The 14,688-nt window shown below is 61.9% G+C and overlaps 2 protein-coding genes across 4 annotated transcripts in view; both read right to left on the bottom strand.

Annotated features, from left to right (window-relative positions):
- Window positions 1-8,652: 8,652 nt before the first annotated feature.
- On the bottom strand, window positions 8,653-11,108 carry C19H20orf204 (chromosome 19 C20orf204 homolog). 2 transcript variants are annotated; one of them, XM_072944609.1, is made up of 4 exons: window positions 10,976-11,108; window positions 9,379-9,654; window positions 9,137-9,289; window positions 8,653-8,953 (listed from the first exon to the last, which is right to left on the bottom strand). In XM_072944609.1, exons 1-4 carry the CDS (start codon window positions 10,976-10,978, stop codon window positions 8,654-8,656), a joined length of 732 nt encoding a protein of 243 aa, XP_072800710.1. In that variant the 5' UTR covers window positions 10,979-11,108; the 3' UTR covers window position 8,653. The 2 variants fall into 2 exon arrangements, with proteins under 2 accessions (XP_072800710.1, XP_031543459.1); XM_031687599.2 differs by having other exon boundaries at window positions 8,653-8,950.
- A 2,199-nt stretch (window positions 11,109-13,307) lies between these two features.
- Window positions 13,308-14,688, bottom strand: part of PRPF6 (pre-mRNA processing factor 6) — a 37,138-nt gene continuing 35,757 nt past the window's right edge. For both annotated transcript variants that reach the window (XM_072944608.1, XM_031687598.2), the window contains 2 exons: window positions 14,005-14,131; window positions 13,308-13,573 (listed from right to left, as the gene is read on the bottom strand). In XM_072944608.1, the coding sequence (XP_072800709.1) occupies window positions 13,421-13,573; window positions 14,005-14,131 (280 nt within the window). In that variant the 3' untranslated portion in view covers window positions 13,308-13,420. The remainder of the gene's footprint in view (window positions 13,574-14,004; window positions 14,132-14,688) is intronic.

Raw genomic sequence — 14,688 nt, 5'->3', positions numbered from 1 at the left:
ACCAATGTAGCGGGCTTTTAAAATAACGTTTGCTGTAAAGCAAGAGCTGGGAGTCGGGTCCCCGGGGGCCAGGCGCGGCCACGATAAAGCGCCACATTTTCCTCTGAACTCCGGTGTCTGCGGTTGTCAGGGAGGGAGGAACACTTCCCCCAAGGGCCCTGTACGTGTCCTTCCCTCCAGATCTCCCTCAGAGAGCCCAACTCCCAGCATGGACCACGCACTGCTCCATCCTTACAGGACTCTACCCTAGACAGAGTGGGTGGGAGGCAGGAAGTGTGGGCCCCCCCCCGCACCCTCCCAGCCCTCATTCCCCTCCTGTCTCACCCCCGACCCAGGTCTCATCCTCCTCGTCTCCTCCTTAGAACTTCCTTCAAGCCCAGCGACTGCCCCTCTGCCCTACTGCCCTGACAGTGCTGCTCTCCCAAGGAGGATGGAGGGGTTGACCTTGTATGTAGACATAACATCCTAGAGCCCCCATCCATTAATCTCAACCTAGTGTCCCCAGAGAGGGCAGCACCATGACAAACCCACGATGCTCCCCAGGGTGATCTGTCCAGGCTCTGCCCAGAGACACAGAGTCGTTGACCAGAGCAAGGGGCTCAGGCCTCACATCTCAAGCCTCCTACCCTGGAACACAGCACACTGCCCTTTGGCCCTCCCAGCAGGACTGGACACCCTCTTTCCACGTGCCTCCTTGGTCCCCCTCACTAGGGAGCCCATGGGCGCAGGGGAAGTTCACAACAATCATCTTGGGCGGTTCTTCTTTCCTGGGACAGGGTCCTGAGTGAGCCCTCTGCACACTCACACATGTCTCAGGACCCGACAGGTCTTCTCAGCCAAGAGGCGGGGTCATGTGTCCCTCAGTCCCGGCTCCCACCCCCCATAGCATATGGGGTCCAGCTGACCTCTGACACCCCCGATGTGCAGTGCTTTCCCCTGGGACTTGGGTGACTGAGACACGGAGGTGCTGTGTGCTGCTCTGGGCCTGCAGTGAGCCTGAATCTGATGACACGTGTGAGCACATGAGGCTCCAAGCATGGCTGTGTTGTGGTGACATTGTGATCGTGTGACTCATCATGCCCAGCCATCAGGGTGACCGTGTGACACCGAGTATGTCTGAGGCTGTGTGTGTGCACATGGGTGTGCAGGTGCTTGTGTGTAAGCCTGGATGTCCACGCACGTGGGCCTGCTGCCTGAGCATGTGGAGAGGTGAACTGGGTGTGGGGCTGTTTCTATAGGTGTCCTGCCTCTCAGAGACCAGGTGACATCAGCTCTGTGTTAACTCACAAGCCCCACACCTCAGCTGGCGGAGTGGGAGAGTGGCACCTGGGCCCCTATCCCCCATCCCTTTGTGAGCAGGACCCAGAAACCTCAAAGACAAAGGGACACAGTAAGACACACATACAGGGACAGAAACAACCAAGCTGAGGAGGGCAGGATATGGATTCGGAGAGAGCAGTCCTGGGTGGGCAGACGGAAAGACAGAAACAGCCCACGGACACCAAGGACAGGGCTGGTCCACAGGAGGGGGCAGGAATGAGGCACAAAGGGATGAGGGTGGTCCATCCAGCCACATCCATCATGGGGGGCTCTGAGGCACCAGTGCTGAGTCCTGGCCTCGAGCATGAAGGCCCCCAGCACTCAAGAGTGCACACACCCAGCTCAGGGCCCCCGACTCCCACTCTGGGCCAGCCCCTGGTGAGGGGCCGGGTGACCCACTCCTTGGGTCCTGGGGGTCCACCCCCCACCGCCGTGGGGACAGCCTCTGCAGGATGGGACCATCACAGCCAGAGTCCAGGAACCTCTGCCCCAGGTGTGGATCCTCCCATCCCCTCACCCTACCCACCCAACCCAAGGCCAGGGAAAGGGAGGACCAGCCCAGCCTCTCCTACAGCCTAGGCCATGTGAACGGCCTCCCTGTCTGAACCCACCTGTGCCCCCAGCCCAGAGACACCCACTGACACACCCAGAGAAAGGCAGCAGACAGGCAGACGTGGCTGTCTGTCTCTCGTGGGTCAATCTTCTAACATCATTCTGAGCACCTCACCCCACCCCACCCTCAGGTCGGGGGATGGGGACCACAAGGTACCTCAGGCTGGCACAGGCCCCACTGCGCCAGTAGGGAGGGGCAGAGTGGCTTGCCCTCCAGAAGCCCTTCCCCCAGGGGGGCCCAATTTGGGGCTAGGGGCATCCAAGAGCAGGATCAGGCCAAGACACGTGCGCACACTCACAGAGGGTGGCTGTTTTCAATAGGTCCCTCCCAGGACACCCTGCCTGGGGAGCTCCCCAAGGGACCTGGCTCTGCCCCTGCTGGACTGGACAGCCCTCTTGGGCAGGACCAAGGGCCCCAGGGCCTGGCTGGTTCCAGCCCTGGGTCAGGCGTCCCCTTACACCCCCTCCCTCTCCTGGCTCCGCCCACCTGCTTCCCTTAGGGTCAGAGAAGGGAAGTCCCCACCCCCAGCTCCCGCTGAGTCAGGCCCGCCAGGAACAGCCCCAGGCGACCTAGCTCCTGGCGGGAAGTTCTAGCAGCCCTGCCTGGCATGAGCCCCAGCTCCCACACCCAGGACCCAGCCTGGCCCTGGAGTGACCTGAGCTGAGGTGCTGAACCCTCCCCAGCAAGCCACCCTGAGGAGGAAGTCAGGGAGGGGCTGCTGAAAGCAGGTAGGGTCTACCTCTCTCCCTAGTAGACACAGTCATCACTTCAGACACCCTCAGGAATACCACACACAACCAGCCACACACCACACCAGGACCAAGGCTGCACTCCTACACCGACCCCAATAACACTGTGCTGGGTGGGTAAGGAGGGACCCAACTGTCCACTCAACTGGACAAACACTGGACAGTCCAGCCACTTAGCTCATATCCTACAAACCCTACATATACTTCGTTTTTGGGGGGGTAATTAGGTTTATTCATTCGTTTATTTTTTTATTGTTCTTTTTCATGGAGGTGCTGGGGATTGAACCCAGGACCTCATACATGCCAAGCACCCACTCTACCACTGAGCTGCAGTCTCCCCCTACATACACTTCTAAGTGGACAATTCATCAGGTTTTAATATAGTCACAGGGTTGCACAACTATGGCCACTAGTTTTTAGCGCTTTTCCATCACGCCCAAAAAGACACTCATCTCCATTAGCTGTTCGTTCTCATCCTCCTTGCCCCCAGCCCCTGGGAAACACTCATCTGCTTTCTGTCTCTGTGGATTTGCCTGTTCTGGACGTTCCACATAAATGGAATCACACAGTAAGTGGCCTTTTGAGTCTGGTTTCTCTTACTGAGCATCATGTCTTCAAGGTTCACCCATGTTGTAGCATAAATCACTACTTTGTCCCTTTTAAGGGCTGAATTATATTCCATTGTGTGGAGAAACCTTAGTGTATTTATCTACTCGTCAACTGATGGACACTTACGGTTGTCTCCGCATTTTGGCTGCTGTGATTAGTGTTCTTATGAACATTCCTGTGCAAGGTTTTGTGTGGATGTGTTTTCATTAAAGTAACATAAATCTGTATCTCTAAGTCTGAGCAAATAGGTTAAGTGCCTTAAATCCATATGCTGGAGCAGTTACCCAAAAAAGTCAGAGCAGCGGACTTCTAATCCCAGCGAGGCCCCCAACACCAAGACTCAATCCTCAGCTCACTCCACCTGGGGAGGGGCCCCAAGGAACAGGCTCCAGTCCAGTCCACAGAGGGTCTTGGCCCAGCGTGTGTGAGTTCCCCCGCCCAGAACTGGGCGGGGGGGGGAGCACTGGGATTCTTCCTTTGTGTTTCAGAGCACGGCCCGCTCAGCTTCCTCCCACCCCCTCTACTTCTGCACCCGGCGCTCAGCCTCCCAGGGAAGCCCAGCCTTGCTTTATCTCCCACGACCCCGCCCTGTGCCCCACAGTCCCGCGCTCAGTCCGGCACTGCCCAGTATCACAGGACCCCGCCCTGTTCCCTACGACCCCGCCCCATCCCCACGCCCCAGCCCGCCCGCGCGAGAAAACAGGAAGGGGCCCGCGGCAGCAGCGGTACGAGGAAGCGCAGGAAGCAGCGGCTGGTGCGGCGCTTATCTCCGGCCGCAGCCGAACCCCTGGCCTCGCGCCCCGCGCAGGCCGGGCAGGGGAGGGTTCGCTGGGGCTGCGGAGGACAGGCCTGCTCACCTGGCGGGGCGTCCTGGCCGCCTCACCCCCAAGCCACAACTGAGCCATGGAGGGAGGCCTAGCTGGGCCCCTCCAGGCCCGAGGTGACCCAAGGACCAGCGTCCAACCCCAGGGAGTCCGGCCTCCAGATCCTGACCTCCTCATTTCCCCCCAAACAAGGGCTCATTTCACTCAGCAGGTGCAGGATCCCTGCTGCTTCTTCCGAACTTTAACTGGGCGGGGAGGGGGGGTAGGCGGAGCACACTGGTTGTTTGTTTCTGTGTTTACAAAGCTGGGTCTATTCCTAGGCAGGGGGCAGGATGGGGACTGAGCCTGGACGCCCCCCAGGGTCCCGCAGGCCACTGGCAGGGACAATGGTCTCCAACACCTGGTATTCCCCCTCCCGTGAGTCTCTGCTTTGCTTCCTGGAGTGGGAGCCTCTTTGTTTCTGCGTCAGCCACAGCTGGGGCAGGCGCCTCCTTGCATGCCTGCGGGGCTGGGGGACCTCACACTCGGGCTCGCAGGCAAGGGCCAGATGCCCTTTTAGGTCAGGTGCAGGTGTTTCCTCCAGGGCCCGCATAGCGCCCGGCACCAGATGCAGGTCCTGGCTAACTCACGTCCTGTCCCACAGCCGTGCTCCGTGAAAATGGGAAGTGCGCCTCCAGGGCCTGGCATGGCAGGTCCTTCCCACCACCTCCCACCACCTCCCGGTGCTCAGCGGGGCTAGGGTGGTGGCCAGTGGGGGAGGGGATGGGGGAGGTGCCGGGGAGCCCAGGAGCTGGCCTAGGGCAGGACAAAGGCAGTCTGCAGCCCTCAGAAGGGCCAGCACTCTGGGCTGGCACAGACCCCACCCTGCAGCCCCTTGGCAGCCTGGGAAGGGGCGGAGGTGGGAGGTGAGGGTGGGGAGAGAGAGGAGCAGGGTGAGGAACGGGGAACACACAAGTGGCAAAGTTGGGATTCACTTTTTGGTTTTCAAATCCAGAGACTAGTTAGCCTGTCGCCCGTGTTCCAGATGTTCTTTCAAAGGCTCCCAGTCTGGGGAGGTCGTGGGACCCAGACTACCCTTCAAAGCCTGCCTGGCCCCTCCCTGCGGCACTGCACATGGGGGGTCTGGCTCCCTGGCCAGTGCCCTGCGGCCCCATCTGCCACCCTGGCACAGCCCCTCCTTCTGGGCCCCACCCCTCCACCTCCATGGAAGCAGCTGAGAAGGCACGTGTGTGGGCTAGGACGCCACTGGGTGCAGGCCCCAACCCCACCACGCATGTGCCCCCGAAACAGCGTTTTACGGAGGAAGAACCAGGCTCGGGCCCCTTTCTTGACAGGGAGGGCAGTGCACCCAGGCCTGGCAGATGCCTCGAGTCCTCCAAAGACAGGGCCTGCCCACCAGGTCACAACCCCCACAGTCTGGCCTGCATGGCCCCACAGCCAATGGCTCTGTCCCTACGGTTGAGTCTCCTTCCATGTCTGTGTCGGCTCTGGTCAGTTTCAGCCAGTGAACATCAGAGCAGCTCACAGGGTGCCCTGGTGGTGGAGTCTGAGAAGCAGGCACCTCTGAGTCCTCTAATGGGGTCTGGGCAGGGCGGCCCCAGCTTCCCCCCATCCCATGTCTCTGTGTCTCTCAGCAGCTCAGTGTGGCTCTGCGCCTGCCCCAGACCGGGTCTGTCCTCATCCTGGACAAGTGACCTTTGTCCCAGAAGCCAGAAGCCCACCCTGCCCCCAACTGCATCAAGAAAGATGCTGAAGTGGGTTGAATGGCGGCCCCAGAGATACATCCACCTCCCAGAACCTGTAAGCAGGATCTTATTTGGAAAAAGGGTCCTGACAGATGTGATTAAGGATCTTGAAGTGAGGAGATCATCCAGGTGGCCCTAAATCCAGTGGCAAAGATGCTCATGAGAGAGAGAAGAAAGGGGCAGACATCGGAGCAATGTAGCTGCGAGCCGGGGCGTACTTGGAGCCACCAGAAGCTGCAAGAAGCAAGAGCAGATGCTCCCCTGGAGCCCCTGGAGGGAGCACAGCCCGGCAACACCAGATTTCAGGTCAGTGATCCTGATTCTGGACGTCTGGCCTGCAGAACTTCGAGAGAAGAAACTTCTATTGTTAAGCCACACAGCTTGTTATACAGCAGCCCTAGGAGACTGATGCAGATGGTTTCTGAGATGTGGGGACAGAGGCTGGCCCCTCATCTGGGGATTGGCAGAAGCAGGACTGGGCAAGATGTACAGAGCCCCTGCCCAGCACTGAGGCCTCAAGAGAAGGTGCAGAAGGTGGACACTGTGTGTGTTGGTGGGGGGTGTTGTGCTGAGAACAACTTAGAAGTGAGATGGGGGTGGGGGACACTGGGTTCTGAGAGCTCAGGCCACAGGCCTCCAGCCCCCATACCCAGGGCAGACCAGGGTTACAAATCAGGAGGGGCTGCCTGAGAGGGAAGCTTGGCCGGGCAAGGGGAGGCGGGAGGTGGGAGGCTGGGCCAGGTCAGGGAGCCTGGACCCGTGCGTGCACGCACACAAGCACACACATCTGCACGTACACGCGGCATACACACTCACTCACATCCACATTCTAGAGCAGCTCTGGCAGGAACCTCCAGGAAGGAACAGTGGGGCCAGGGTGCAGGAGTATCTTGTCCACTCATGTGTCTGCAGCCCAGGACTCAGATGGGGATTGTCCCCCCATAACTCTGAGGCCCCACCCCTCCCCCCAGCTGCCCCAAAACTGTGGCTGGTTTGCACCTGCTTCAGGCATGGGTGGATGGAAGGGCGGCCCTGGAAGCCACATCCAGATGTTGTTAGGAGAGGCATGCTCTTCCCCCCAGGCCCTCGGGCTGGGGCAGGCCCAAGTTCCAGGAGCCAGTCCCTGCACCCAGGCCTGTGGACTCTCTTACTGACTTTCCCCAGGCCCAGTTCAGCTGTGCCATGCCTTGTGTCCCAACCAGAGTGGGCCTTTTACCTCCTAGCTGGACACCTGGCTGCACCCCAAGGCTTGCCTGGCGGGAGCCCAGTGAAGGGAGTAGCCCATCAGGCATGGGCCTGCTCCCCTCACCACACTCCCCATCAGGGTTTCCCAAGTGCAGTCTGAGGCCAGGACCTTAGGGCTGGCTGGACCTCCCCTCACCCCTTCATGTCCAGGCCCACCTCCTTCAGCCTCACCTCACCACACAGGCCCCCTGCACACGCCACCTCCACGCACAGTGCAGGGACAGGGATCTGACTCAATCCCAACTCTGACGTCCCTCCTCGGCTTAGACCATGCTGGGCGGGCACTGCCCAAGCTCCTCCCTCACGTGCTCGAGCCCCAGCTGGAGCCCCCACAGCACGCCCTTCCCCACAGCCCACTGACCACACCAGGGAGTGTGCGGAGCGCGAGTGCTGTGAGAACAGCCCTGGGGAATGCTCCGGGGGTGTGTGTGTGTGTGTGTGTGTGTGCGCGCACCACAGGCGTCACCCTCACACTCAGAGAGCATGGCCCCCTAGGTGAGCTGTACCTGGTGGCCTGGGAGCCTATTAGGTCACTGAATCACACTGAGGACCCCATTTTGTGCCCAGGGCACATGTGGGGTGTAGCGCTGCTGGGGCCTGGCTCTCATCCCAGCTCTTAGCTGTCCTGTGACCTCCCAGAGCCTCAGTTCCCTGGTCTGTAAAACAGTCATGCCTGCTGCACAGACTGAGTATGTTGACACACAGAGCAGGGCTGGGTCGGGGCAGCTGTGCCAGCTCCATCAGGAAGACCTTTCTGCACCTCCTGCCTGCCTTTGTTCTGCGGGGTAGCCCAGAGGGAAGGCCTGCTTGAGTGCCTCCGGGGTGCGTCCACCTGTCAAGGGGAAGAGTGACGACAGGTGTGTGTCCACCAGGCATCCACTTTGGCCAGGCGCTCTGCTTGCTCAGCTGTCTCCCCTCCTCCAGGGGCTTTCATTACAGGGGGGCCATCCCTCCAGGCCTGTGCAGCTGCAGGTGGGGGAGCCCAGGGATTAGCGACCCCCAGCCCCGCCAAGCAAACACTGGGTCCCAGGACACAAGCCAGTGTGTCCCTGGCCAGCCTGTCCAGTCCCACAGAGGGGGCTGCCGCCACCCTTCCCGGGGCTGCAGGAAACGGCCTGGCCCAGCTTCCCTTCAGGCCCATTTCCTTTATCCGGTTGTTTTGCTCTGAATGCACAAAGCTCAGCCTTCCCCTCCCCTCCATTTCCACCCCTTCCCCCATTCCAGAGTGGAGCAGGACGGATATGCCACATTTTAGGGCGGCAGGAGTCCCCGGGTGGCGGGACACCCCCCTCCACCAAGCCTGAGGCGTGGACTGAGCAGGAGTCGCGTCCAGGGTCCCGAGCTGCCCCCTGCTGCCTCAGCCTGGGAGCACTGTCCCTGCTCCAGCCCCCACCCAGGTGTGGAGGAAAATGTCTCCTCAGGCCCCCGCCATGTGCATCGGTGGCTCCAGCACCCGCTCCCCACCAAGGCGCAGACCTGGGGCGGCCCAGCCCCGCCCGGCCCCACAGGAGCAGGTGAAGAAAGGGAAGACCAGACCGCAGCACCAGCTCAATTTATCAGAGCCTCCTCGGGGCGAGGGGGGCGGGCCCTTCTGGGACCAGCATGGCCAGGCGGGATCGGGTCTCCTGGTCGTGGGCTCTTTGGGGAGCACAGGCTTCGATGCGTTGGTTGTGCCCCCGTCAGGCTCTTTCTCAGCCTCGCTCGTTCTTCTTCACCCTGCTGCGCGGCCGCTGCGCGCAGTGCGAAGAGCTTCTCCCAGCAGGTGGCGATGGCGTCCAGGGCGTGTAGCAGGAGCCACCTCCGGCCGCCTCGACGCCGGGAAGGGCGCGTCTGAGGCCGCCAGCTCTGCTGTCGGAGACGCGTCGGTCAGGGAGTGGGCAGGGTCCCCAGGCCCACCCGCCCTCAAGTCCAGCCCTTGGGGGAGTCGCAGCACGGTGTGGGCCCGACTCGCGCCCCCAGGCCATGAGGCTGTGGGGCTGCAGGAGCAAATGGGACGGGGGTCTGGACCTGTGCACGCTTGGGGACGCGCACCTGGCGCAGCGTCCAGCAGTAGCGCTGCATCACCGCCTCGGTGCGCACGGCCACAGTCCATGCCACTTTCTCCAGTGCCCGACGGCGGCCCCGGGCCACCGCCCCACGTAGGGTCCGACCCAGGGACAGGATGGACAGTAGGATGCTTCGCTCCTGGGAGGGGAGGAAATAAGCAACTGGAGGACGAGCCCTGTGAAGGGGCCTCAGGGGGACGGAGGGCTTGGGTGGGGGTGTCTCCATACCTTCTGGGCCCCACAGGAGGCTCCCACCCGGCCCCGCCGTCGGGAGGCCGCAGCTCCAGTCAGGTTTCTCTGAACGAAATGGAGGTGTCTGGAGCCCAGCCCCGTCCCTTCGCCCCCTGGCCCCACCCACCTCGCTGCGGCCTGCAGGTCTTGGAAGATGACCGCCCGGTAGTGGCGGAGCACGTCGGGGACACTGCAGGTGCGGAGCCCGGCCCGGCCCTGTGTGGTCCCCAGCAACACCAGCAGGAGTGCCCAGAGTGCAGGCTTGGGGGGCCCCTGCAAGGGACACCGGGTCAGGGTGGGGCACCCAGGCCTGTGGAGGGGGGCTCCCCTCCTGCAACACCCCAGGCAGTGTGTTTTGGCCACCCTACCCCGACCACCCCAGAACAGCCTGTGAGCTGGTATGGAGGCATCACCATGCCGTGCAGCAAACGCTCTGGGTGTGGGTCTGGGAAGGATGGACAAGGCCTGCACGCTGGACAGCTCAACTCATGCAGAGGTCGCAGGGTGAATGCTGGGGGCCAGGAAAGAGACAGGCTTCCCAAGGCAGGAGCACCTGGACCTCTGGTCTGCACAGGTGTGAGGGCTCTAGTGCCCACAGGCCTGTGGAGGGCAGGGCTGGCTAGGTCTGGGGTAGCCATAGCAGGAAGTACCCTGAGCACAGCCTCGCCCCGGCCATGCCCTGACCCACCCCTACCGGAGCTGGGCCCCGAGCACCCTATTCCCCAGCACACTGCGGGGCCTTGGGTGCCCTGGGCAGTGGCTGCACGGCTGTTGCTCTGCCTTCCCTGCAGGACAGCAGAACAAACCTGCTCCCTTCTACCGCTGGGCAGCACCCCCAGCCCAACCCGGACAGGGGTGAGGGCTCAGAGCTCAAGGCCACACCCCTTCAGAAGGGGAAGGCCTGGGGAAAGCCCGAGGCTAAGGGCGGAAGGGGCCGTGTTAGCCTCACCAAACATTCCACTTGCAGACCTCCCCTCCCCCAGAATGGAGGGAACTGGCTCTCTGGGAAGAGACCCACCCTCAGCACAAGCCCCAGCATCAAAGAGAAAGAGCCACGTGTCCCCGGCTCCCAGCACCCAGGCTGGACTCCACAGTGACCAGAAAATTAGTCATGTGAACCCAGTGAGACTCGGGACTCAGGCAAGGACTCGACTCTGCTTCCCAGCCCTGGCTGGGGAGCCTGACCTCACAGGACGAGAGCTGGGAGTCCGTGGGGGGGCTTCTGCCTGAGGCACCAGAAAAGCAGATGCAATTGGCTGTGGCCAGGTCTTGAAACCCACCCACCCCCGCCCTGAGTCGCCCCTCTGCCTGCTGAAGGTCAGAGGTCACAGTGAGGACAAGAGCTGGAGGTGCTGGAGGGGCGTCCACGTGGGGCAGCCTGGTTGACCAGGGAGTCCTGGGGAGGCCTGTCCAGCACCGGGAGGGAGACGTCTCCTCAACACTGCTGGGAAGGCCAGGCGGGGGGCCCCCAGGGCCCAGCTTCAGTGACAGCAACCCAGGGGGATTTCCCAGTGGGGCACCTCTCCCAGCCACACAGGCTCCCTGCCCCTTGGCCAGAGTAAGCCCCCCTCCCCAGTAGCCCGCAGCTGCTCACCATGGGCCTCTCAGGGTCAGGCTCTCCCTCACTCCCACCACAGGGCCTCGCACATGACCTGGGGTCCTCAGGTGGGGAGTGTAGCTGCCACTCCAGGTCCTGCTCCAAGCCGGGCCACCAGGGCTTCCCTGGCGGGCTACAAGCGTGCAGATGGGCGGCAGGCAGACAAGGCTTTTGAAGTTGGCTCCTCTGAGCAAAGAAGGGAGGGAGCAGAGGGAGGCCCCAGGATCCCAGCCCTGCCCCCAACGTCTCCCCACCCCATATCCAATCGCTTCTTCAATTAACCTGACCCTGGAGCCCAGCCCCACTGGGCTGTCTTCCCACCCAGTGGCTCTTGGATTAAGCCATCAGACCCAGGATATCTGCTCTGCCCAGTGGGGAGGAGGGGGAGCGTGTTGGGTGAGCAGAGGGCAGTGCAGGGCCCCACTGCTGGGGGAGGGGAGGAGAGGCAGGGGCCTTCCTCAGTGGTCAGCAGGTGCTGTCTCTTCCAGGAACCTGGCCTCAGGCAGAACCAGGTGAGCAGGACTTAACCCCCCAACCCCAGCTCCCTCCCCTGCCATGGGGCTGCGGCGGGGGTGGGGGGGGTCCTGCCCCAGCAGGTCCCAGGCGTGGGACTTCCCAGGCTCCCCGCTGGCCCAGCACTGCAGAGGTGCCTCCTGCTACTCACCCCTGCAGGGACGGAGGGGTCTATCACTGGGGGGGTGGGCATGGCCACTGGCCCAAAAAGGCTTGCAGGGAGCCACCCCCCCAAATTCCCCACCCCAGGCCTCAGAGCAAGGAAGCCGAGGAACCCGCTCGCCTCGAGCTGGGGCTGGAAAGCAGCAGCCGAAGAAAAGCTAAGGGGTGTTTCCCAGGGAGAAGAGAGATGTAACCGCCACCTCAAGGTGCTGAGGGAAGCACCCCAGGCAAAGGAGAAAGGAGACGTTCTCTGGACAATCCAGATGCTCAGGAACTTCTCAGGGGCCCCATGGGTGGCCTCTCCGGACTGGAGGTCGGAGGAAGTGCCCCCAGAAGCCACACCCGACTCAGGGCACAGCTGCCTTGTGGCCGCAGCCAAGTCACTGCCCCTTCCTGGGCCTCAGTTTCCACACCTGACAGGGACAGGTTGGCTTTCAAGCTTCTAAACTCTTCAGGGCTCACTCTTCAGTGTAAGGGGAGGGATCCCTCCCCTCACCGCCAGAGATCAAAGGAAACCCCCAAGTTTCAGTGAAAACACCTAAGACCCTCCAGCATGGTTCCCCAGGACCGGCCTCTCTGGGTGAGGACAGGACGGACCCCCAGAGTCGGCCCATCTGAGCGGGGCCCAGCCCAGGTTGCCTGCCTGGGCAACAGCAGTTCCTGCCCCGACACAGGGCGGTCTGGTCCAGTCCTGGGCTGGCCTTGTCCTTGGGGCTGCCAGAACATCGGGGGTGGACCCAGCAGGGCCCTCACTCTCTGGACAGATGCCCACACCCCAGGTGCTGACGTGGAGGGGTATGCACCCCAACCTTGGCCGCCACGAGAGAGCTCACCCCACCGTGAGGCACCAAGGGGCCCCTCTGGGGCCTTTCCTTATGAGAATGTGTGGGAACAACAGCCAGCTGGCCTTCCTGTCATCACACGTGGCAATCTACGCCTCTTCTCCGTGGCCCACGGCCTCTGGACCACCTCTGACCTCTGGCCACATGTCTCCAACCATGGCCAACACAGCCCTTCCAAGAGAACTGGCTATTTCCAAACAAACACAGATGCAAGGATCCAGAGCCCAAGAAAGTCTCATCCTTACATTATGAAAACACACTCAAGGCTCCCAGGTAACGAATACACTTTCAGTCTAGAGAGAAGCAGTTACAAGTGCTTTAGGGTAAAACTGCTGATTGTAAGTTAGCAAAAATGAATTCACCTGCAAATGGGAGAAACTCACTCCCCACATACTCACATCCTCAGTAGCACTGCGGGGAGCCAGGCCTGTCTGCTCTCAGTGAGGCTGCAGACCCCCCACACCTGCAGTCCTGTGATATGGGGCCCTCTGCCCGCCCTGGGGAGAGCACACGCACGGGGGGAGGGGGGGACATGGACTGGAGTCGCCAGGAGGGCCAGCCACCTGCTGCCCCCAAGGCATGGCCTCTCCCCAGAATGTGACCCCTAGCACCTTTTCCACAAAACCTCAGTGAGGCTCTTTCTTCCCTTGGGCATCCTCCGTGGGGCACAGGCTGTCTGCGGCTGTCTGCAGGATGCCTCCTTGAAAGCGAGCCTGAGCCCTGCACAGCCCAGGCCACACTGGGGAGTGGCCAAAGCACACACAGGGTGGGGGGGGTGCGGGGGGGGGACTAAGAGAAAACCAGCAGGTCACTCACCCCACAACTACCTAGAAAATCTTTAATTAAAGACTAGGACGGACCGCTCAGGGCCCCTCAGCCCCTGTTCCCCACCAGATCCCCCTGTGTGCACCCCGAGGCCCCACAGTCAGAAGGCATTCTTGATGCGGGCCGCCACCAGCACCAGGATCTCCCCGATCTTCCTCTGCCAGTTGGCGATGTCCTTGGACGCAGCACACCACAGCTCCCCATGCCTGGGCTCGGCGTGCTCGCAGCGCCTCCGTACCTCCTCCCGCTGCTCCTGGGTGAGGGCCGTGGCACATGAGGCAGGGCTGCCCGCAGGCCGCCCTTGCACACCCTCAGCCCACACCAGTGCCGCCACCCCTAACAAGGAGCCGGCCAGGTTCCCGATATGGCTCCCACATCCTGTGGGGACCCCAGGACAGCTGGCTGCCCCACCCCGTGTGCACAGCTCCTACAGGGTCGGGCTCTGTGAGGGCTCCTGCCAGGACAGAACCACCAAAGCACAAGAACAGCCCCCAGGCCTCAAGCTCCAGTCCTACTTCTGCCACGACCCTGACCCCCATCACAATCCTCTCATTAACAGATGCCAACAGGCCACTCCAAGTGGCGAGAACTCTAAGTCTCAGGTTGGGAGGCCACAAGGCGACAGCCAGGAAGCAGCACTCAGAGCTCCCCAGAAGAGGAGGGGCGCAGGCAGCAAGGCCTCACCTCCGTGCCGTGCTGCAGCTCGAACTTGTAGAAGAAGGCCCAGGCGTCCCCCAGGTCCGAGTCGATCTTCACTGTGCGATGGAACCACTCCCTGGCCTTGGTGATCTTCCGCTCGCTCCAGAACAGCCTGCCAGGGAGCAGAAGGCCAGGAACCCAGGGTAGGCGGCCACAGGATAGTGCTGGCGGGCTGTCAGGAGCCACGGGAGCAGCACCTCCTCGGGCCACAGCTCAGCCACGTGTGGGCCGGACAGCCAGCCTGGTGACTGGCTGCGGGCGGCTCAGAACTGGGCTCGGACACTACCAGTTTCATCCTCTCCCCGGAGGGCCCAGGCTCCCGACAGGGCTGCTGAGGAGCGAGGCCTGGACACCTGGAGACCACTCATGGCCACTTACCCGAGACCATCCTTCGAGGTCTGACCTAAGCGTGTCTTAAACACCACACGCTGAGCAAGAGCCTCAAACCCCTTTAACTTGTTACTTTCTTCTGAGTAAAATACTAGGAGGTGAAAGGAAACCCAACAAAAACTGATCAGGAAAAGGGGAGTTTCTGCCCGCTCCTCAACGTTCACCTTCTGGAACGTTCCACCCCGTCAGGTGGCTCCAGCAGGAACCCAAGCAGACACAGACAGACCCCAGAAAACCAGGCCCAGGAGCGGAGCCAAGTCAGGGGTTCACGGAGCCTCC

This window comes from Vicugna pacos, chromosome 19 (genome assembly GCF_048564905.1).
Source record: "Vicugna pacos chromosome 19, VicPac4, whole genome shotgun sequence".
Taxonomy (NCBI): Eukaryota; Metazoa; Chordata; class Mammalia; order Artiodactyla; family Camelidae; genus Vicugna; species Vicugna pacos.
The sequence above is the reverse complement of the archived record's forward strand: the minus strand, read 5'-3'. Positions and strand labels throughout refer to the sequence as shown.